This window comes from Ctenopharyngodon idella, chromosome 24 (assembly GCF_019924925.1).
Source record: "Ctenopharyngodon idella isolate HZGC_01 chromosome 24, HZGC01, whole genome shotgun sequence".
Taxonomy (NCBI): Eukaryota; Metazoa; Chordata; class Actinopteri; order Cypriniformes; family Xenocyprididae; genus Ctenopharyngodon; species Ctenopharyngodon idella.
The window spans coordinates 4,639,171-4,663,487 of NC_067243.1; the positions used below are offsets into that span (position 1 = coordinate 4,639,171).

Below are 24,317 nucleotides of genomic sequence, written 5' to 3' on the forward strand. Positions count from 1 at the left end.
AGAAAGTAATTTGATTATGTAATGCACGTTAATTGTAATGTGTAACTTTATTCGTTACATTAGAAAATTAATCTGATTATGTAATACATTTCTTGTAATGTGTAACTTTACTCGTTACATCAGAAAGTAATTTGATTATGTAATGCACGTTACTTATAATGTGTAACTTTACTCGTTACATCAGAAAGTAATTTGATTATGTAATGCACGTTACTTATAATGTGTAACTTTACTCGTTACATCAGCAAGTAATTTAATTATGTAATGCATTTCTTGTAATGTGTAATGTTACTCGTTACATTAGAAAAGTAATCTGATTATGTAATGCGTTACTTGTAATGTGTAACTTTACTCGTTACATCAGAAAGTAATTTGATTATGTAATGCACGTTACTTGTAATGTGTAACTTTACACATAACATCAGAAAAGTAATCTGATTATGTAATGTGTTACTTGTAATGTGTAACTTTACTCGTTACATCAGAAAGTAATTTGATTATGTAATGCGTTTCTTGTAATGTGTAACTTTAATCGTTACATTAGAAAAGTAATCTGATTATGTAATGCACGTTACTTGTAATGTGTAACTTTACTCGTTACATCAGAAAGTAATTTTATCATGTAATGTGTTACTTGTAATGTGTAACTTTACTCATTGCATCAGAAAAGTAATCTGATTATGTAATGCGTTACTTTTAATGTGTAACTTTACTTGTTACATCACAAAGTAATTTGATTACATAATGTGTTACTTGTAATGTGTAACTTTACTCATTACAGCAAAAAAGTAATCTGATGTAATGCATTTGCTTGTAATTTATTACTTTACTTGTAACATCAGAAAAGTAATCTGATTATGTAATGCATGTTACTTGTAATGCGATACCCCCAACACTGCTCATTTCAGATGAGATCGCTAGTTTTGTCTGAAAACTTTAACAGATCAAGTAGATTTCAGTCTGAGGTTTTCTCAGAAAGCAGCTAAATGTGTCCATTTTGAACATAATCAGAATTATCAGCTAATAAGGGTAAATCGTTATGCTCTGGTAGACTGGAGGGAGCATGAGCGTTTTCTACATAGTCTGAGTTGGTTTCACAGAGTTGAACCTCCACCAGATCCTTGACAGAATCACATCCTCAAAGACACATGAAACAAACTCAATTGCGTTTGAAATAATTGAAGCTGTATTATATTATTTGTATATATTTTATGGTTTTCACATAATTTTATATAATTTTATTCATTGGTTTGTTAACTATACACACAGTACAACTGTGTTATTACTGTATTATGTTTAATACAGTATATCTTCAGTTATGTATTTAAATGTGTATTTGTGTCCACTCAAGTGGACATCTGAAAATCTCTTTGCCCTAAGAGCAATAAAAACACATCCTGGTTGTCATAATACATGAAAGGGTTAAAGTGATTGGAGAAACGAAGCTTTTAGAAACTTTCGAAACGCCACACGCTGGTGACCCCTGTTGGTCAAAAGGTGTAAATGCCATGACTGTGAATGTGAGGTAATGACACTCCGGGCCTCACGGTGGCAGTAAAGCCTGTGGCCTGTGCAATGACGGAATGCTGCGGAAGCGGAAACACGCGTTCTCTTTTCCGCCTGTGTTCGCAGCGCTGCGACACATGTGCGAGTTAAATCATAATAATTGATCAAAATGCGTATTGAGAAGTGTTATTTCTGCTCGGCTCCGGTTTATCCGGGACACGGAATGATGTTTGTGCGGAACGACTGTAAGGTAAACACTCGATCGACGACATTATGAGGATTATTACTGTCGTGTATGTTCATGTTTATATCAGACGGACACTAATGGTCATTTAAAAGAGTGTCTAACATTGATAGTTCATATTGTTTATTACTAACGAATGACATTTAAGTGTTTTTGAATGAGTTCCCATATTCATGTCTGTGGTATTCATAATCGAAGTGTTGAGAGTAACATGGTAAAACTGTAATACATATAAAGGAGAAAACATGGTAAAACCATGTTTCATATCATTTATAATATAATTTTATGTAATAGATAACAATGTAATATCATTTATATAGTAAAATATTCTTTTATTTTTACTTTTATTTTTTTATAAATGTTTTTTTTTTTGTTTTTATAAAATTTTAGATTCTTATTAATGTTTATATAATTTATATAAAATATGCTTTTATTTTTACAAAATGTATATTGATTTTTTTATAATATAGTAATTTATATAATAGAATAGCTACTATATCAAGTTGTTAAATTATGTATTATGTTACATTACACATTATAAAAACATTTATAATCATAAAATCTAAAATTTAATAAGTTATTTTATTATATAAATGATGGTAATTTTTTTACTTTTATTAAATTTTAGATTTTATTGTTATAAATGTTTTTATAATGCATAATATAATTTTATATAATAGATAATTTCATAATTTTGGCGATACTATGTTACTTTTTGCGCATTCTGACAGATGTGTGTTTGTGGTTTTGAAGATGTTCAGGTTCTGCAGGTCCAAATGCCACAGAAACTTCAAGAGGAAGCGAAACCCGAGAAAGACCAGGTGGACCAAAGCGTTCAGGAAGTCCGCGGGCAAAGAGCTGACGGTGGTGAGGGACCCGACTTTTTTTGGACTTATTTTTTAATTTTTTGGTCTTATTTTGCAGGTAATTCTGTTTCAGTTCTTGAAATCATATAAATGATGGTGATTGTGTTTGACAGGATAACTCACTGGAGTTCGAGAAGCGCAGAAATATTCCTGTCAAATACAACAGAGAGCTCTGGAGCAAGACGGGTGAGTCTGAGAGCAGTAATGTGGTGTTAATGAAGTTAAAAAGATCAACTCTTAATCTGAACCATGTGTTTGTGTTGAACAGTGGAGGCGATGAAGAAGGTCGAAGCCATCAAAAACAAACGTCAGGCTCGGTTTATCATCAACAGGTGAGTTGAACATGTTTTTACATCTGTATTTGCCTTCGTTTTGTGTGTAATATTAGTTGAAACATTGACACTAGCTATGTTTCCATCCACTTATTTTTATGGACATTTTGGGATGTCGCATAAAAAAAAACGCTGGATTGAAATGTGTATAAATTCTAAATATTCGCACAATTGAGGCAGACAATTTCTTTATCCCATAAGCGCATAAATTATGGTGGAAACACATTTACCGAATGAATCCCTCAATGCGCAACACAAACCTCAGGTGACTTAGGCTGTGATTGGATAACTGGACTAACCAGCAGACAAATCGCATCACAGCATCTCAAATGTTGGTTTGGTGGTGTTTTGAGTCGAAGTCTATCATCACCAGAATGATTTGGTTTAACTCCTTTCAGAAGCCTCTCACACAATTGTGTTGCCAAACAGCAGCATCCGAATGCAAGATCACATGTTATTTTGTGTTTTGTCTGACGCTCTGAGACAAACTCATTTATGATGGAGGAAATAAAGAGCCACTTTCATTTTTATTCCTGATAATTTACGCCAGTTTCCCAAGAAATGATGATTTTGTTCTCTTGAACACATGGGATGGAAACGCTGCTTTATTCGCAAATGTTTTACGCAATATTTAAATTTTTAGCACAAGTTAAATTAGCAATGTTGGATGGAAACCGCTGTTGTGTTTTTAGACCTGCTTTTTTTCATATTTGATGGTTTGCATCATTGATTCTGTCATTTTCCTGTTTATTTCTGTGAATCTGCTTTAAAAGTGTTGCATACACTGCTATAGAAATAAAGCTTACTTGATTTGAAAGGGTCATATGTTTGTGTCTCTGAGATCAGAAATCCAAGGATTGTTTTTGCGTTTTAGTTTTGAGTTTGTGAAGTGTTCAGTCAGTAATTTGATTCCTCCATGTGGTTGAAATTTCCATAATTTACATGAACATTTCCATATTTGTGCAGGTTGAAGAAAGGCAAAGAGCTGGAGGCGGCGGCAGATATCAGCGAAGTCAAGAAAAACATTCACCTCATCAAAGCTCCACACGCAGGTAACGGACACTCATGATTCTGGATAAACCGAGAACCAAATCAAATAGAGATCATGATTCTGAATAGACTAAACAAAATAACATGTCATTTTAAAATGGCAGTCTATTTAAAAATGTTACATTTGAATGAAAAGATGGTTTGAATGATTCAATGACTTCACTTGTTTCATTGCTGGATGAATCAGCACTTCTAAGCGAATCGCTAGAATGAATGATTCAATGACAAAAAACATTTTTAACATTCACTTGTCGCCACCTACTGGTGTAACAATGTCATTGATACAATCGTTATTTTAAGCGTCAAGTTGGGGATTTGCTCTATTTTGATCACATCAGTGTTTATATCCAAAACTATAAACTTTTATCCCAGTACTTCTGTGATATTTTGAATGATTGTAACAGAAATAATGATACTGTGTGTTTTTGAAGCTGTTTCATATCTATACATGATGACGACTCTCTCTGGATCAAAATGCAGATCTGAATGTTCACTGTGATCGGACTTGTCAAAGGTTTAATAGACAGAGCTGAATCACTGTCATTTAGGAATAAGATCGGATGAGTGTTTGAATCGAGATCGCCATCTTTTAACAATTAATAATCGTGCAGCTCAATGTGACGTCTGTTAAATGTGTCCCAGAAAACACTGTTCTCACGTCTGACGTCTCTATTCAGGTCAAGCCAAGCAGCTGGAGGACAAGATGGTCCAAAAACTGGCAGAAGACGTGGAAATGGATGAGTGAAGCGAGGAAACTTTACATTTGGACTTTCAGAATGTTTCTGCTTTGAAATATTGAGAATTAGTGGCGTCATCACGCTACATAAACATGAATATTCATCAGAATCCAGGTGGAGTCGACAGGACTTATTTGCACGTTCCTTCTGCAATAATCCTTCTTATTACTCCAGTGGCTAAAGATTATTTTGGACATCAAGTGTCGTGTGTTATAACTGTCCATTCATCTGATCATCAACACTTGAACTCTGGAATTTGTGCAAAATCTTAATTCCAATAAAAACTTCACATACAGTTTGGATCTGTTTGAAAGTGTAACATTTAATTTTCGTGTTTGTAAATGCTTAGCTGAAAAATATCCATAATTTTGTTGTTAATTAGGCTTAAAACATTAGGTGATATAAAAAAAAAAAACTTACAAAAATGTGTATACTGTATATTCAGTACCTGGACTATAAAAGCTCAAAGGTTCTTTCATGAAATTGAAGGAATTAAGAAAAGTAATGTAAAATAATATACTTATGAAATATAATTACATTTACCTTAAAATGCATTTATTTCACAATATATATAATCATCATATAAAAAAATTCTAATTATTTGGTTTCTTTAAGTGAATGTGAATTATGAAGACTGAGATACTATCACATCATTATGAGATTATATAGATGTATATGGGCCGTTCTACAGAACTGGTGTGAACTGCTGTCCCACAACCAAAAACACATTTGAAAAGCATTTAATTATTCAAACTTTAGATGTTTACTAAGATCCTTTTATTATCTATTGAATCCCACAATAATATTTGAAACATCAGTAAGTATAATATATTTGTAAAAAAAAAAAATCATTTTTAAATAATGAAACTTTGTGCAAAAAAATCTGTCCCGCATTTTCATGTCACTACCGAAACAGTGTATGTTTTAGTCCATTGAGACTGATTTTAACACACTTCTACATTTTTGATCAGGAACTATTCCTGTGTCCCTCCTTCTCATAGCCTCTCTTTCAGAGTAGATAGGTCCATTATTTGAGTTAAATGTGTTCAAAAGTCTGAAAATCTGTGTGACTTTAAGGAACATCACTACCAAACACCTTTTTTCTGCAATTAAGCTAACTTTTTTTGGGTGTTATTCCATAAAATGTAGTTTTTATGTGTGTATAACGGTTCAGAACCACATTTTGGTAGTGACATTGTTTTTTGGAGGTTGCTCGATAAAATGTAGTTTTTATGTGTGTACAACTGTTCAGAACTGTGCTAGCTAACCATGTGCTGATTAGCATCTTTGAGCAGCTCAAAAGTATCTAAAATTGTCACTACCGAAACGTCACATGACTGTTTTGGTAGTGACATCGTTGTTTTGGTAGTAACAAAAGGAAACATATTGTTTATTTGGGGGAAATTAACAAAATTTCAGTGTTTTAGTATGAGTTAAAACTGTGTAATGTGATGTGGTCACTACCAACACATTACTGTCACTACCGAAACTGTGCAGTCACGAGTGAAACATGGGATGTTTTGTCAAAAATAAAGCATATTGAATTATCAAGTAAGTTAGTGTTTGGATCAATGTATATTCAAACTAATGAATCCTTCACTTTGAAATCAGTATGATAAACTTTATGCCTTTTACAAAGAAAGATTGGATTCAAAATACAACAAATCTCATAAATTACACTTTTATTGATATTGATAAATTGTAATTGTTATTGATTTACCTGAAAACTTTTTTAAAAATAGCAAAAAATAATAGGTCAATGTAACCCTTCTTAATAAATTATTTATTGTGTTTCGGTAGTGACAAATTTGGGGAGAGGAAAAATATTCCAAAACTTTCTGAAAATACAACATGAGAATTAACTGTACTATTACTAGAAATGTGTACCTTGGATATTATACAATTTGAAAACATTTTTTCAAAACATTTTGAAAAAATTTCCTACTCTGACTTTGAACCAATTCTGTAGAATGACCCTTATAGTGTGCATAAATAACCACTGACAGAAAAAATAGATATGGAGAGAAAACAGGAGTCATAAATATTTAGTTTATTGAAGTGAGACCAACCGTAACAATTTTATAACGTTTTAGCATAATTTTACAGTTTAACAGTTAGACCCAGTCTGAAAAAGGTAAAAGCAAATTAAGCAGCTTCATAAAATAGTTCATATTAATGGTTCCAGTCACTAAATGTCAATATGTGACAATGTTGAAATGAAGTTCTGAGAGTTGTTATATTCATTCTGACACCTGAGATAAAGAAAGGGAAGCGAAACCGAATCCCAAAACCCAGAACCTGATATTAGATCCAAAAAAATAAAATAAACCGAAACAACACAAAACTTAAGGCAACAAATGCAATTTTTAAAACCGAAATGTAAAAAAAAAAAAAAAAGCTTAAGGCAACAAATGCATTTTTTTTTTTTTTTAAATATTGTGCCATAATTTACAGATGAGTTAGTCAATGAACATAAAATAATGTAAACATTACTATGAAACACTTTATATACTGTCAGTGGAAAATAAGAAAACTGGACATATTGCACAGTTATTGTTGCAAATTCAATAATACACAATTACAAAAATACGTTTTAAAAAATGAGAGATGATGAAAATGATATGAACCGTAATTTATGGATGGCTGCTTGCATCAGATGATCAGCCAAAAAATGTGACGTTTTCATTATAAAAAAGGCACTATTTATATTATCGAATCTTTACATTTATTGCAACTTGATCGTTCCTTTAAAAACGCTGTTCTCAGCCATGTTTCCCCTGAGTAACTGTGGCATCACAGGCTTATTTTGTGCTTCCTCACGAGATCTTCGCAGGGTTTCCAGACGCAATAGAGATCCTGCAGTGTCCTCGCGTCCTCGGTGGCATCATGAGCGCCGTACGACTCTCGCAGGAAGTGCTGGACGAGGAAGGGCTGCGAGTATTTCTGCAGCTGAAACATCTCTCTGCTCAGTCCCAGCGTGTCCACACATCCCGACACCGCGCTCTCAAACTCCTCCAGCAGGCAGAAATCCGCCAGGACGCGCGTCAGGATGGGCCAGTCGAAGCGTTTGCTGTTGTGTCCCACCAGAAAGGGTCTGTTGAAGGTCCTGAGGAAGGAGATGAAGTCAGTCAGAGCGCGTCTGTGAGGTACAGTGCGCACGGGACGCCGATTGAAGAGCAGAGATTGACCGTCGACGGTCAGACCCGTGACTCGAGACGCGCCGTCCGTCATACTGCAGCGGGGCAGGAGGTACGCGTTAAACGTCCGGTCCCCGCTGATGGCCGACAGCTGCACGATATCACATGCAGACGTGTCTGAGAAGAGAGGAAAAAGAAGTTTTAGTATTAAAAAAAAAAAAAATTCAGGCATTATGGGATGGCATTTTGATGCATTTTATACTTATTAAAAAAAAAAATACTTTTACAGTATTTTATTGTAGAATTACATGCATTGTGCTTTTATTTTTCACTTATACAGTAGTTCACCAACTACACTTCTTTAGGCATTATGGGATGGCATTTTGAAAAAAAAAAAAAGTATAAATATATCAAAATGCCATCCCATAATGCCCAAAGAAACCAATTGGTTGGTTAAATATAAGTGGAAAATATTATATTTAAAAACACATTGCATGTAATTCTACAGTAAAATATTGTAAAATATATTTTATATTTAAATTTTTATTTTTTTATTTTACTGTAGAATTACATGCAATGTGTTTTTAAATATAATATTTTTCCACTTATAGTTAACCAATTACATTTCTTTAGGCATTATGGGATGGCATTTTGATAACAAAAAATTTAGTGTATAAAATATGTCAAAATGCCATCCCATAATTAATTGGTTGGTTAAATATAAGTGGAAAATATACGGTAAAATATACAGTATAAAGTAAAATAGTTAACAGTAAAATATTGTAAAATAAAAATTTACGTATAAAATATATTTTACAATATTTTACTGTAGAATTACACGCATTGTATTTTTAAATATAATATTTACCACTTATAATTAACCAATTCATTTTCTTTAGGCATTATGGGATGGCATTTTGATATATTTTATTTTTTTTTTTTTTACAATATTTTACTGTATAATTACATGCATTGTTTATAATATGTATGAACATTTTTTATAATATAATATTTTTCCACATAGCCTTTTTTTTTTTTTTTTTAACTAGCATTATGGGTGACTGTTTTTCATACTTTAAACTAATTAGAGACAACTTTTTCACCTGTATATTTCACATATATAGTGCTGTCAAATCGATTAATCGCATCAATATATATTCTTCATTACTCATATTCTTTAAAATATCTTTTTTTGTGCAGATATTTATACACACATATACATATATATACATTTGTTAGATGATTATATATATATCATAACACATTTTTACTTTCATACTTCATTAATATTTATTCAGTATATCCATCTATAAAATAAGAATTGATTATTTATTAATTGTAATAATTAATAATAGATTTATCAGAGGCATATGACATTATATAGGCTTAATGCTCAACACATCTGCATAACATTCATTATACAAAGCTAAACAGATTATTAATGTTATTATATAAAAGTGATACTTGTAGTCTAAAAATGCCAAACAAACAAACTTTAAATGATACCACTAATAAAATTACTTGTTAAATCTCTAGAAGTGTTTATAAGAGAGCTGTACCCAGTCCAGTGGTCTCCAGGTCAAAAAACACCGGCGTCTCTTCATCGCAGATCATGGCTTTATCTGTCAAAACACAGACCAGAACAACAACCTCACAAAACAATCACCATCGCTACACTAAAACACAGTTATTATTATTATTATTACAGCGACACCATGGGAACAAGCATCACTGTCTTTTGTCGTTGTCAAATGAACAGCCTGTGAAAGTATTATGCTTCTACTAGTGTTGTTGAGGAAGTTACGGTTACATGACGCTGCTCTTTTACACAACTATGTTTAGCACAGTGAATCTCTGTAAGGAGTGAAACGACACAACAACAGCATTTTTAACCCTTCAACAGAGCTTTTGTTTGAGACGTATTGAACAAATGTGAAGAGAAAACACGGGAACTCACCGCTCGCGATCCACCGGAACAGTCCCAGCAGGACTCGGGTGATCGAGCTTATCAGGGACACGATCAGACCAATCATTGACTGTTTGGGCTGAATTCCCACAGATTTGTCGCGTTTGGACTCTTTCATTTTGGTGTCTCAGATCGGTTTCGTTTCTCCTCAGAGATCACACTCGCTTTTATTATGAACTGATGATGAATTTGTGACGAATGAGGCTGCGCCCTCACGAGGACGAAGACTACAGGCAGTAATTGACAGCAAACGCTCACCATGGCAACTGAAGTTTGTATGTTTGTTTGTGTTACCACAGTCGGTGAGTTTCTGCTATGTTTATGTTACCACAGTTGTTTCTTAAATAAAAATAGCGTTATCATAAAAAAACTCGTATTAAACGAGACCCCATATTAACTATTTATGATTTTACTGTAGTCAAACGATCCTTATTATAATAAACCTAAAATTTAGCACGGTGCCAGAACATTATTTTGAGTCATAATTTGAATCAAGGAGAAGTTTGTTTTATATAATAAAAGTAAATTGACATGATTTAATCAAATGCTTTGTTCTGCCCAGCAACAGACACGCCCACTTCGTTCTGACACATGACTGAAGTTCTAGCTGAACCGTTGGGGGGAAAAAAACATCTGTAACGTTGTTTACTTTATCATGTTAATATCTATTTTTTTAATGTTTTAATTAGATTTTATAAGGAACTGTATGGAAATAACGAAGTTAGGGTATGAACGTGTTAAAAGAAAGATAAACCAGTTCAGAATGTAGGGGAGACCAGGGACAGTTGTAACAGGGGACGGTTGTAACACCTTGAATTCCTCCAATCAGAAACAACCTAGAGTGATGACACTCACTGTGCACATGCTCAGTTAGTTTCCCTCCATTTTTGCCATAAAGGGAGCCACATTTGAATCTTCCTGACGGAGTAATCTACAAAAGATTGTTTTTGAGGTAAAAAAATTACTTTTCTTTCTGATGTACTTTTTTGGATGCTGTTATAGGATCAAATGTCTATGAATTCAAACATGTATTATTAGAATCCCTGTTTTGTAAGCTAAAAATAGAAATGGCTAACAAGTGTCAAACTAGCAGTCAAGCTAGCTCACATGAGATGAAAACATGGTTGGTGATACTGGGACAGTTGTAACGCCCCGTTACAACTGTCCCAGTATCACCAACCAAGTTTCATTTATATTTTAAAAACTAATCAAGCTAAAAAAAAAAACTGCATAGTTTCTCTTTAATGTGCAAATTAAAAGTAAAATGTGCAATGTGCATTGCAAATTAAATGTAAAATGTCATCAAATCACATTTTAAGGTATTTATCTTTTTTTATGTAAAGATAGTCAGTGTGATAGACAGCATGCCAAATATCAGAAAGAGGAAGACAGACAGGGGCGTCCCATTTTCTGTGCTGGAAAGGGCTTCAGATGAAATCAGACAGGGAAAGTCAGTCAGGGGAGTGGCCAAATCATATGGCATTTGCCATGTGACTCTGCACCGAGTCATCCTCTTTTTTGTCATTCGTGTGAAAAAAGGTAATCATTACTTAAAAACATGAAATGAATAGTCACAATAACATGACTGATAAATAATATTTTCTATTTTGAGTATATGATTGATTCATTATGTATATTTTAGACATGTTACAACCGTCCCTGTCATGCGTTACAACCGTCCCTGTACACTGGGACGGTTGTAACAGTGGAGAGACTGTATTAAAATCAATTTTGCAACCTGTACATATTTCATAAAACCATTTAAATACATTGTTTCAGCAGTTGACAGATTGAAGTTTATAATATAACAAATTGGTTATTCCAGTAAAAATGGTTTTTGATGTATTGCTAAAAATTGCAAAAAGTGTTACAACTGTCCCTGGTCTCCCCTACTACTTAAAATAGGCTACTTAAACATAGTTAAAGTAATTAAAATAATTAACACATGATGACAATGACATTAGTTAAGAAATCTTTCGCTCATACAGATTACAGAAAGGCGCGTCCGTACGTCATTTCACTCTGTTTCGACAATTATAAATGATATATTATAATGTTAATTGGTAAATATTGGCAGAAAGATATTCACCTCTTGCATCTGGACAAAGGAAAACATATGGCAGGTTTATTTTCTTTCTTTTTTAATAAGACAATGATTATGTTCATTTTTCTTTTTACATCCTTACACATTGATTTACACATTAAAGAAATCTTACACAAATTGCACCGTTTACAACTGCGCTCACGAGAGCACAAACACAAAGTTAGAAAGCACAAATTTGTTTGCAGACTGTCTCAGTCCATCAAAACACACAGCGCAGGATCATTCAGCATAAAATAACCGTCATACGCAAGATATTACATCCCTTGTTTTTAAACATACAGCCCGAAACATACTCAAGTGCGTGAGCGCACACGCTTCTAGCTACGCATGGTCACGTGCCTTGCGTTCTGAAGAGCGCGCTTAGAGCATAACGGTCAGTTTTTTTCTTTCACGTCAACTACCTCAGTGGAGGGACAGTTTGACGATAATTAAGTTAACATTAGACTGTCAGCATGTTTATAGCTAGCTACCTAAATCCGGTTTCACGACAGACATCTGAAGGTAAGTACTAAAGCCACAGTAATGCATGTTAAATATGTACGGAACTGCATTCGGGTTTGCGTATTTGCATAGAGTATGTTTCTGGCCTTAAACATGGTCTTAAATACAGTGGCTGTAAAAGAGAAACTTTGACAATAGTGTGGCATGCTACAGTGATTACATTCACTTATGCAGGACGCAACAAACAACCGTTTCCTTCTTCCCGCCAGTTTTTGAGTATTAGTGGACTTAAGGTTAAGATAGTACCTACGTATACTTCTCAAAACATAAAAACATAGCTTAAGTCTTTAGTGACATTGCACCATGGTGATGGTTTCTTGCAACAGGCTATGATATGACATAAATATAGACATAGATATCTGTAACAGCACATCAAAAAGGAGTAAACAGCTTCTGGAGACAGATTCCCTGCACATAAACAGCAATGTTCACTGTGTAAACTTACTATAGTTTATATTAAAGCTTTGAGCTTTTTGCTGTTATGTGTCCTTGTTTTTGAATTTAACTACTATAAATGGCCATGTTAATGTCAGATTAAAGGGTAAAAAAAAAAAAAAAAAAAAAACACAGCAGAGGACCCTGTTATAGATGTTTGTGATAATCTAGCCCTAAAATAAAATTTAAAAATTTTAACCAAAAAGTATGTTGTGGCCCAAAGAACTAAATATGTGACTCCGGATGGCACAGTGGAACATTACACCAAAAAATATAATATTTATATACTCGAATTACAATAAAATATCAGCATGTATAAAACACAATATACTTTAAAAAAGCAATTTACAAAAAAAAAAGACAAAAATATTTTCAAGTCCTGATTTTGTTGCACATAACACTGATGAAAAAAAAAAGGATGAAACGAACAACAGCGACTGGAACTACAGCAAAGAATCATGGGACAAACACATTTGAGGTTACGCACATCTGACTTTTCATCCCTATTCATCCTTTTGATTTTTCATCTGAAGGGAAAACGTGTTTCTGGAACCAAAATAAAAGGGAAAAAAAGAAAAACGTGGATGAATCTCACTAGTACATGTCCGGGTCAGATTTCACCCCAGAATCAAAATGATTTTGCATAAAGAAAACAAATATTGTTTGGTTTATGCAACAGAACTGTTTAGGAAAGAAATAAGACCTGGACCATGTGCGTTTTTGTCAGACTCACCCATAAGAAACTCAACATACAGACACGGACACCAGATTCACACAAGTTTTCGATCTGCAACACAAAAAGTCGTTATTTTCACACGGGTCAACCAGCAGCACAGGGATTTCAGCTATTTACACGATTCATTCGACCCTTATCAATAATATAATATTATTTTACATATTTAGCACTTTATCAAAGGTTTTAATCATAGAGTGAAAACAAAATGGTAGCAATACGGCATGCAGTCAGTTGAAGTCATGTGACCTCTCATTGGCTCAGTTCTGTAAACATGAAAATGGACATCACAGGTTGATTAAAAATCAATCTTTCCCTGTTCAACTCTTCTTAGAATCTGTTGTGAAAAACGGACCGGTCCAGCAGGTCCACTTTACAGTCAGTAGGTCGTAGATTATGGGTGCGTTCATTTTTACACCATTCTTCCTTCCTTACATTTTGTTCACTGGAAGGACGGGCGACTGCAGTGAAAGGCTGTGGTGGTTGATTTCCAAGCTTTTCTCTTTCACTTCAAATGTTATTCAGAAATGTATTGGTGTTTCTGCTTTACCAGCTCCAGCTAATGTCAGACACCATCATGGTCACACCATAAATTCATTACTCCCGTACAGCACTAAAGGCTGAGAAGAACCAAATTCATGCTCTCTCCTGCGGCCGCCACCTTCCCCCGGCTCGCGGGACTTTGGTGGGCAGCTTCGGTTCCCTCTGGGCCGCGGACGGGTTTTCTCTGAGCTGGAGGCACATCGGGTAGTCAGGGAAGCCTGTTCTGAGCCCTCCTGGTCAGGGAGAATGTGCAAGTCCCCGCCAGGAGAGGCGGAGGAAAACAGAGGCCCGGAAGAGGATGAACGGAACCGATAGTGAGGTGTGGACGACACGGAGGAAAGCGAGGCTACGGCAGAGTCCACAGAGTCCAGAGATTCGGGCTGACGCCGTAAACCACGTCTGCTTTTGGACTCGGACTTCCTCCAGCGTGTTGCCGACACCGCGCCAGGGTTTTTTTCTAAAAAGGAGACGTTTGACACTACAAATCATGTGCAAAACGTAAAGGGTTAGTTCACGCAAAAAACAATTCTGTCATCATTTACTCATCCGCAAATAAAGATGTGTTTAATGAAATCTGAGTGGTTTCTGTCCCTCCATTTAAAGTCCGGCTAACCAATACAAAGACGTAGGGATGCATGATATATCGGCCACAATATCGGTATCAGCAGATATATGTTCATTTTTAATGCTATTGATTTATCAGCCAATATATCAGTTATCGTCTTTCAAATATAGAGAATTATCGGTTATCGGTATCAGCCAAAATTTTCATATCGGTGCATCCCTACTTAGAAGATCCAAAAAGGTCATAAATGTGTCATGAATCAAGACATTTTATCCAAGTCTTGTGAAGAAACAGAATTGCTTTATATGATGAACAGATTTAATTTAGGCTTTTATCTACATCTAACCACTGTGATGATATATTCATCATATAAAGCAATTCTATTTCTTCACAAGACTTGGATAAAATGTCTTGATTCATGACACATTTATAACCTTTTTGGATCTTCTAAGTAGGAATGCGCCGATATGAAAAAACGATAACCGATAATTCTTTATATTTGAAAGCCAATAACCAATATATATAGATAAAGTAATCGTATCTCTTCACAAGACTTTGATGAAACTGCTTGATTCATATGGATTAGTTTAATGATGACTTTATGACCTTTTTGGATCGAAGTTTTGGTTTAGGACAGAAGCCTTTTGGGTTTCTTTACCTTAATTTGTATTTTAAAGATCAACCAAAATCTTATGGGTTTGGAACAACATGCGGGTGAGTAAACTAAGACAGAACTCTTTAAAACTACTACTTGCTTTTAAGCTTTTGCAAACAAAATAGCGCCGTTACCCCATTGATCGGACATGGCACCTTCTGACTCCATGAGGTTTTCCGAGCTGTCTGCTGTTCCGATAGATGCTTCCGACTCCAGCATCTCATCATCGGATGCTCTTGGATCCAAAGCCAACATCTCATAGGTTAGTTCTTCCCTAAAATGAAGTGATAATGAACATAAGAAATCCAGACAGAAAAAAATAAACAATAATCATGACACAAAAGGTGTTTACTAACTTCTCTTTCTGCAGGTTTTCTATCTGCATAGTCAAAACTTTCTCTTCTTGCTGCATGGCCGCTTGCTGCTGCTCACTCAGCCCAGACTCCGCCCCCTCCTCACCCGACTCCTCCCTTTCTGCCATCCGAGGGCTCAAGGGCGGCGAGGGCGTGTGGCGACCGCTCTTGCGTAAACGGGCCTTACCCTGAAGAGAACAGCAGACCGGAGCATAAGAAGGGAGTAATCAATGACTGAAGTTGGAGTCACGCTAGACTTTGTGAAATTACTTCAACATATAGAAAACAGGTAATTAGGAATTACTATTTACAGTTAAATATTTTTAAATTAAATGTAAAAATTAAGTTTAAAATAAAACTATTAGTTAAATGTTTTAAAAACTTATTTAAATGTTTATATAAATGTTTAAATGTTACATTTAATTAAATAGTAATTTGAATGTAATTGCTATTTAATTTAAATTTAGATTTTAGTTATAATCAAAGTTGTACTCCAGTAAGCAGCAAAATATTATAAAATTATAAAAAACTAATAATAAAATTTATGTATAATTGCAGCCTAACTTTTTTGGAAACATATATAGACAATAATACACACATATACACACACAAATTATGTTTATATACACTTTATATTAAATATCTACACATATGTGATTGCATTACTTGTATTTGGATGTGAATGAATAATACACAAAGTCTAGCATGACCACACCTTACACGAGGGAGACAGACAGCACTGGATTGAGACCAAACTGCCTAAAGACAGACACACACTAACACACAGTCACTGAGCTTTACCTTTTTAACTGTGTTTGGCTGTGTAATAACGCAGCGAGAAGCAAATGCAGAAGAAATAAAAGAGGAAATGTTAGTAAAATGGCAGCATGTCGCATGTGTGGTTAAAACAAGACAAACCAAAAAAAAACAGAACATGACATTTGAGCACATCATTTGGACCGTACGCTCCTCCGATCACCTCTCACAACCAGTCACACGACAGCATTTCACAGTTAGCTTGAACGTCTTCAACAGGCCCAAAAAAACATGTCATCAAACCACGGATGGCTGGTATGGCAACTAACGATGCTACACTGACACTCGGACTGACAAGTACTAGCCGTGTGACGTCACAGATGTTTCGGCGTGGATACATACCAGGGTGGCAGTTCTTGTAATGCCAATAAACCTAACTGCAATTAGTACTGGTTTCTGGAAGAGGAGGATGGGGAGAAGAGGATAGGGAAGGAGTGAAGGGAAGAAAACAGGATTAGTGAAATGTCTGTCTGGAAACAGAATGGGGAAGTGAAGATGTATAGCACTTTCCATGAATGTAGTACAAAATAAGACTTGAAAAAAGGCTATTTTTATCTGTTTCAGCAAATGATCAGTGAAAGGAGCTGCTTAAGCTTCAGAAAATGCTGATATTCCACCTGAGAATGTTTAACTCAATATTATATTAGCCATTTTAAAATTTATTTTGTAAGATTTGATCATTTTTGCAACTCTGTATCCCAGAATTTGGGACATAAATACAGTTTAAAACACTGATTTGTATGATTTAATTCGAGCAATAAACATTAAACAAACATAAAAAAATAATTAGAATATAGAAAGATAGATAGATATTAGGGGTGTAATGGTACATGTGTTCGTCCCATCACAGTTCGGTTCATGCAGTCAGTCAAAGGCGATCCACACTCCAATCCAGAAGGGGGCACACAGTAATGCAACTTTTTTTGTATTGTGTATATGTTTTGTTGAAATGCTGTTTGCTAACCACCACAAAAGGAAAAAGCGCAGAAGAAGAACAGACGATCTATGCATAGATATGTTTAACGGTAATCTCTCAACCAGTGTTTCAAACACAGAAAGACATCAATAAAATAGCTTAAGAATAATATCTTGCATAGCATTATATTTACCTCAGGCAAGTCATTTAGTGTCCACAGCATGTTAGTTCACATGAGAAATTAAATCTAGAGGGCAGCATTTCACTAAATATATGCACTATATTAGCATATTTATTCATTATATTTACTTTACCTGTTAGTAATGTCTTAATTATTTAATAGATGTTTAAATAAATTTGTCATGAAAAGAAAGCATGACAGTAACATTTCAAAAATGAATCAGAGTAGAAAAATAATTGAAAAATAATTTTCAATAAACCACTGTTTAATAAAAAAGAAGCTATTTTATGTTTAGTTTTCTCCCCCTGCTGTACCGAACCATGACTTCAATTCCGAGGTACATACCGAACCATCATGTTTGTGTACCCTTATACCCCTAATAGATAGATAGATAGATACTTACTTTTTTTGTCAGATTTAGCCTAAAATAAGCTATCAAATGTAAATGGTTAAAGCATCATTAAATTCATTAATCTTTTATCTAAAATATTCAGCAGTTCTCAATACATTAGGAAGATGGGATTTGTGCCTCTAAAATTCATGGCACATATGTACCATATGCATGGAAAGTGACACGTCACAAAATGGGTAGGGAGCTAAAAATGTAGAAGGTCATGGGTGTTGCGGCATCGGGTGCAGATCCTGGGTAAGTCTGGAGCTCTGAGGCCTCGTATCACTCACCATCGAGCGGCGGATGTGCGTCAGGCGACTCTTGGCTTTGCTCTCTGCAAACTCCAACGTGTTGATGTCCTTCAGACGAGCTTTATATTTCCTCATCTGCTCGCAGATGATCAGCTCCACACACCTGAGAAGATAAAGATCAAACAAAAATGAGAGTTTAGACATTTCACACAAAATTGCATTGAACATGCTAAATCACCATTTCAGTTATAACTAGACTGGATGGTATTTAACTGTTTTACAAAAATATAAAATAGTATGCTGGTGAACGTAGCATATAGCATCTTACGCAGTGGTCTTGCCGATGTCCCGGACGCTCTGTAACGGGTCAGTGGTGTCGGGACAGCGCAGTATGCAGGGTGCAAACACGATGGCCAGCGCGTTTGCAGACATGCGGTTTGTTTCCTCCTGGAATGAGATCCTGAAACAAACCGACATAAGTCATGAAACATATATTAATTTGACCGTGGTAAAACTGCTGTAGCTACAGGCATTGAGTAAAACCATCCAGGCTGTCATGAGGTTGAAATGTCTCACCGGACCAGGTGGAATACGAGTCTCTCCAGTGTGTTCAGGTGAGTTCTGCTGAGCTGATCAATGACCGAATAAACCCCCTGAACCACCTCACGTTTATCCTGCAGACCTACACCAACCAACATGACAAAACACACTCCATTATATCCATGTAAATCAGCCCAAATTATGAGTAGTTTTTTTTACAAAAAAACAAGAAATGTCCATTTTGATTTCAGGGCGACTAAGTAAGAAAATAAGTAGAAAACAGCAAAAAAAATTTGTGAATCTGGCCCGAAGTGCACATACCCATAGCCCTGAGGAACTCCTCGTAAAGTTCAAAGGTCATGAGGGGGTTAGGAAGGTCACGCAACCACTGTTTCAGGACACTCGCGATCACATGGATGTTGTAGTCGTCTAAACTCACACTGTTCGCATCTGCGATGAAGGTAAACATACGACACTGTCAATGAAAGTTTCTACCTGAATCAATTTTATCATAAGATGGCGTTCACGTGTAGCTCACCGGTATCCAGTCCCTGCTTGAGTTCTTTGATTTTATTGGTGGACCCAGACTTCCGGTAGATGCCCTCGGTGTAGAGGCCATGCATCTCGATGTAGTTGATCAGTTTCTCCACCACCAGCGGGACGGCTCTCTCGTCACTCGTTAAACGAGACAACTCGACGCCAAACTGCCGTGAAGACAGCTCGGGGTCAAACTGGGCGCGCACAAACACACAGACAGACATACAGAAATGAATTACATGAAAAAAATATGACTGGAATGAAGTTTGAGGCACAAAGATTCACATAGATGAGTCACATACAACTGAAGATGACACAGATCATTTATCATATAAAAGAGAAAATGAGAGAGTATACGCATTTAAGATCAGTGGCTGACCGATAAGGGTTTTTTAATGGTCAAATCCAATATCTAGAGCGTAGGGCATCAATTAGCCGATATATCTGTCGGTCAACCACTGTTTTAAGGTGGTCTTACCTTCTTACTGCATTTGGTAGTCATCCTCAGACAGCACTTCTTGTGGCATGCATAGCGACAGACTGAAGAAGACAAAGAAACAAGCACTGAGTGGATCTGAGGACCTTTTCAGATCAACAGGAATATGAGACAGAGACGCGAAAGGTCCAGAAGAAATGGATGAATTTACAGGAAAAAATGTGATTACGCTGCTCTCAGACTAGCAGACAGACACTTAGTGACTGAGATCAAAATACAAGAAAAGAGATAAAGAGAGAGACGCTCCAGACTATGAAGACTGAACCGTGTCAAAATGAAGGTATGAAAGCACTCTTGCTCGAGTCCCATTTTGAGCTATTCCAATGTTACAAGTGAAAACTTTCCCAGACTGAAATATACAAATTATTAAACAGGACTCACGCTTGCAGACACATGCTTTGTCCATCATCCAGATGAGAGAAGAACAGAACTCGCAGTAGGTCGGGATGCTGTACTGAGTGGATTTAAAGATGTGACCCATGTGCTCTTCCACCTGCAGAGGGAAGTAGAACGCTGAAGATGTTAATAGACTCTTACCACGGATTCATAATCCATAATATACAAGATTAATGATCTAAAATTAGGACTGACAGTGTCTGATTCCTTTTTCCTCCTCTTCTTTCTCTCAGGTTTAGGAGCCTGAAAAACATACACAGATTGTCAGAAGAGTGTTTGAGGACGATGTTCATTCGTGGTTCCTGAGACACGTTTTACCTTACTAATGGTTCCATCCATTGGCTTGTGTTCGGTCATGAACTCATCGAGGAAGACTTTGAACGTGTTGACCCAGACTTTAACAGGTGACTCGCTCCAGTCTCTCTGCTCTAGACGCATGCTCTTCTCCAAAATGTGCTCAAACAGAGCATAGAGATCTTTATAACGAATGCTCCTGCCATCATCCATCTGAGGAAGACACACATTTAGGCTGGGATTTTAGGGATGAGAAGAAGTTTTCAGGATTTCAGAAACTCACAGCCAGAGCAGTAGAGTATGAGTTGAAGATGTTGAGGCGAAACTCTTTCAGGGCCTTCTTGAACACCTTGTCCACAGGTGTGTCCTTCTGACCGTCTTCAGCTTCTAGATCGCCGATCTATGAAACATCAGATAACAGATATTTAATACTTTGGCTAATACGATGATGCTTAAGGCTTTTTAATCACATTTTGGCTTGTGATCCATTCCGCAAAATTCTACTTCCATTAAAGAACTAATTTCTCTGTAAATCTTTCAAAAACTAAACTTACATAATGGTTTTGTAACAACTGAATTGTGTAAAACCATTCTTGTGCAAACCGAATGGGACAATTTATACAGTAATTGTTTTACGAACAATTTACACATAAATTCATTAGTAAAACTATTTTCAACTAGTGACAATTCTACAATTGCACAAAAACATTCTAGTGTAACTTGTGTAAATTGTCACATAAAAAACTCAAGTAGTGCAGAAGTCAAGCGCACACCTTCTTCATGAGGAAGTCGTTCATGCTGCGATAGTCTGCGGTGCTGGTGAGGATGTGCAGGGAGTCGTTCTGCCAGGCTGAAGGTTCTAGAGAAACGCTGCTGATCTTCAAACTGCGTCTCCTCTTCATCGACATCATTCCCATCATCGGCTCGCGGTTCTCCTTGCTGTCCCGTCCGCGCTCAGATAGACCAGCATGCTCAGGGCTTCCAGGAGGAGAGTCTGGGAGAGAAAAACCATTTTAGGAAAATGCACATTTGGAACAAAAAATAGATTCAGTATTAGTAAAAAAAAGAGCACACACCGTTCCTCCCATCGGTGAGCTCTGAGTCAGCTGAGCGCCCCCTGCTGGACACCTTCTTATCTCCATGTTTGCTCTTACTCCAGAAGCGCATTTTGCCTCTGACCCTACGGAGAACGTACGATGCATGGACGAAAGATGCATGAATTCGTGAAAATAAACATTTAATTCTGATTTCATGTCGACTAGTTGCAGGAATTAATTTTATTAATTTGGTCTTAGTCCTCTGTTAGTTAACTAAAACCCTGGGAATTTTTTTTTTTTTTTTAACTACATTTTACTCTCATCTTTTTTCAGCAAAATATTGCATGATTATATAATCACAGTTCATGATAAATTATATTGTCTCATCGTCATTTCGTCTCAGTTCTGGGAAAAAAAGGTTGTCAAAGAACATATTTGGCTACTGTTTTCATTAAAGAATGAACCTCCTCTGACCTGCTATCTGTGTGCGACATGGACTTCCTGAGCGAATCCATTTTCCCAAGGTCCCCTGAGGACATGGTCTTCTGGATCCTCTTCTGCTCTTTCTGAGACGACTTGAGATGGAAAGCAAAGGCAGAATCAGAATCAGATCGTACGTAAGTGCTTTGCGAACATCAGACCAGACTGATGGTTATCAGATCTCTAGGAACAAGGTTCTGGTTTCGTTTTAGGATGATGAGTGTTTCACTTAAACCACTAAACAGTGTAAAGACACCAACCCCAACTCACACTCACATGAGGGAAAGTATGAGAGAAAGAGGTGTTTTAGATAAGAGAATGAATAAGTGAGTAATGGAGAAATCCCATCCTTTCCATGTTAATGATAGTCACATGCATCTTAACTTGCAAACTCGATATTCATCAATATAAAGTTGTCAGAAGTGAACAGAAAATGACACAGGAGATCCAGTAGGAGAAAGCCTCGCGTTCAAGACCGGAAATTCTCAAAAAGAAAGTCTTCATAGAGTACTGGTTAATCTAGACACGACAGCCTCATCCAGTCAGGTTTATTAGTCTTCTATTTGATTAGTCCTCTCTAGAAAAGCAGCTGAGATTTGGTTATGAAAGAGATCAACGGTTGTGATCAGTCAAGAGGCGTTAGCGGGTTTGCACACTGACCAAACATTAAAGAGGTAGTTTCGCACAAATTCTGTCATCATTTACTCACCATCATGTCGTTCTGAATCCCTTTGACTTTCCTTCTTCCATCATTAATATTTTGAATTTTTTTTTTATTTTTATGTTTCAAAGATTGAAGTACAGATATTGAGTTATTGTCTCCTTAAAGAAAGAAGCAATTCTGAACTGCCTGAAACGAGTTGTCAGTAATTCCAGTCTTACTTCCTGCTCGAAGGAAGTTACTAATTTGCATAATGCCAATGTGTGATTTTCATTGGCTGCCTGCAAACACTGTCTACTTTGACCCACCCTCAAACACTGTTCAGATATGGTTATAGCATTTGGTTTCCTATATGTACTGTTAACGGTCAACCAATCAGAACTGGGTCATCTGACCAATCAGAGCAGGGAAAGGCGGGTTTAGAGAGATTGAATCTTTGATCTAACCATTTCAGACACTGTGAGAAAAGAGCTGATGCTGCAATGGTTATTATGAGAAAATTGAAGTGTTTTTGACCTTGTATGCATGTAAACATATTGTAGGAGAACTGTAAAACTAAATTACGAAACTTTAAGATAGCATAATGGAAGTCGCATGGGTTTGGAATGACATGAAGGCAATTTAATGCCAGAATTTAAAACCATTCATTTAAAAAATGATCCCTGACATGTTCTAGAACACATTGTCTCTACAGGGTTCTGCTAGAGAATGCATCATGTGTGGTTGGATCAGTGTGCAAAGCTCCGCAGTTGCTTCCGCGCTCGGTTTTACCATCTCGGAGTCGCTGTGGCAGGCCGGGTCGGTGTCAGGTGAACTGGGGGATTCTGGGAGAGGCAGGGTGTGAGAGAGCACAGGTGTGTACTCGTATTCGTCATCCTCATCATCATCAGAATCGACCTCCGTGCTACAGGCACGGGTCAGGAAATCAGAGCGCGTCCCGGCCATGCGCGCTTTCTTTTTACGACCGGCTCCGGTCACCTGATCGTTCACATTGATGATGTCAAATCAACTGATAGACACGATCTCAGGAAAGAGTCAGAGCTCATAATCCTGGACCTAAGAGAGACATCTCACCACTACTTGGTACCTGAACAAATAAAATTTCTCTGTGTTTTGTCTGCGCTTACCTCTCTGTTTTTTAGTGATCTGAATCCCGCTTCTCTTTGGATCGCCAGTGACCGTTCCTGATTCACCAGGTCTTTGTCCGACCTGAAAAACACACACCGATCACAATCTGTCCCATTTGAGAACACTTAAAAATGTCTAAATGTCAAGCAGGAATATCTTTTTAACTCTTTCCCCGCCATTGACAAAATTTTCAGGCTTTCTGTATTTTCACCGTTATTATTACACATTTTCTGAAAGAGTACAGAATCTCCTGATCAAAACACAGGCGAAGAAGAAGCAGAAACAATCAATAGCATATTTAAGCAGATGCATATATGAATAACGCGATCATCAAAATTAAACCGCATATAAATCAAAACTGCCTAATGTTACTGAATGAAATTTCGATCCAGGACGAGCTATAGGACTGTGAATCTTTGGGGGTGTTGATGGACTCGATCTACTCCATCTCTGTTTTGATCATCGT

At 36.3% G+C, this 24,317-nt stretch overlaps 2 protein-coding genes across 19 annotated transcripts in view; one reads left to right on the forward strand and one right to left on the reverse strand.

The window, feature by feature from the left end:
- The first annotated feature begins 1,579 nt into the window (after window positions 1-1,579).
- On the forward strand, window positions 1,580-5,035 carry rsl24d1 (ribosomal L24 domain containing 1). The gene is made up of 6 exons (XM_051883289.1): window positions 1,580-1,756; window positions 2,504-2,617; window positions 2,730-2,802; window positions 2,885-2,948; window positions 3,915-4,000; window positions 4,676-5,035. Exons 1-6 carry the CDS (start codon window positions 1,676-1,678, stop codon window positions 4,741-4,743), a joined length of 486 nt encoding a protein of 161 aa, XP_051739249.1. The 5' UTR covers window positions 1,580-1,675; the 3' UTR covers window positions 4,744-5,035.
- A 1,735-nt stretch (window positions 5,036-6,770) lies between these two features.
- myo9ab (myosin IXAb) overlaps window positions 6,771-24,317 on the reverse strand; it is a 92,764-nt gene continuing 75,217 nt past the window's right edge. For 5 of the 18 annotated variants that reach the window (XM_051883281.1, XM_051883282.1, XM_051883274.1 and 2 more), the window contains 21 exons: window positions 23,851-23,932; window positions 23,495-23,701; window positions 22,057-22,157; window positions 21,622-21,725; window positions 21,319-21,539; window positions 20,829-20,945; window positions 20,570-20,758; window positions 20,447-20,494; window positions 20,237-20,348; window positions 19,838-19,899; window positions 19,361-19,553; window positions 19,144-19,272; window positions 18,859-18,964; window positions 18,611-18,742; window positions 18,322-18,445; window positions 16,886-16,939; window positions 16,529-16,546; window positions 15,731-15,915; window positions 15,509-15,648; window positions 9,432-9,494; window positions 6,771-8,049 (listed from right to left, as the gene is read on the reverse strand). In XM_051883281.1, the coding sequence (XP_051739241.1) occupies window positions 7,529-8,049; window positions 9,432-9,494; window positions 15,509-15,648; window positions 15,731-15,915; window positions 16,529-16,546; window positions 16,886-16,939; window positions 18,322-18,445; window positions 18,611-18,742; window positions 18,859-18,964; window positions 19,144-19,272; window positions 19,361-19,553; window positions 19,838-19,899; window positions 20,237-20,348; window positions 20,447-20,494; window positions 20,570-20,758; window positions 20,829-20,945; window positions 21,319-21,539; window positions 21,622-21,725; window positions 22,057-22,157; window positions 23,495-23,701; window positions 23,851-23,932 (2,908 nt within the window). In that variant the 3' untranslated portion in view covers window positions 6,771-7,528. Of the gene's footprint in view, window positions 8,050-9,431; window positions 9,495-11,962; window positions 14,633-15,508; window positions 15,649-15,730; window positions 15,916-16,528; window positions 16,547-16,885; window positions 16,940-18,321; window positions 18,446-18,610; window positions 18,743-18,858; window positions 18,965-19,143; window positions 19,273-19,360; window positions 19,554-19,837; window positions 19,900-20,236; window positions 20,349-20,446; window positions 20,495-20,569; window positions 20,759-20,828; window positions 20,946-21,318; window positions 21,540-21,621; window positions 21,726-22,056; window positions 22,158-23,494; window positions 23,702-23,850; window positions 23,933-24,317 lie in introns of those variants that run through there. The other 13 variants (XM_051883272.1, XM_051883288.1, XM_051883280.1 and 10 more) reach the window with 11 other exon arrangements.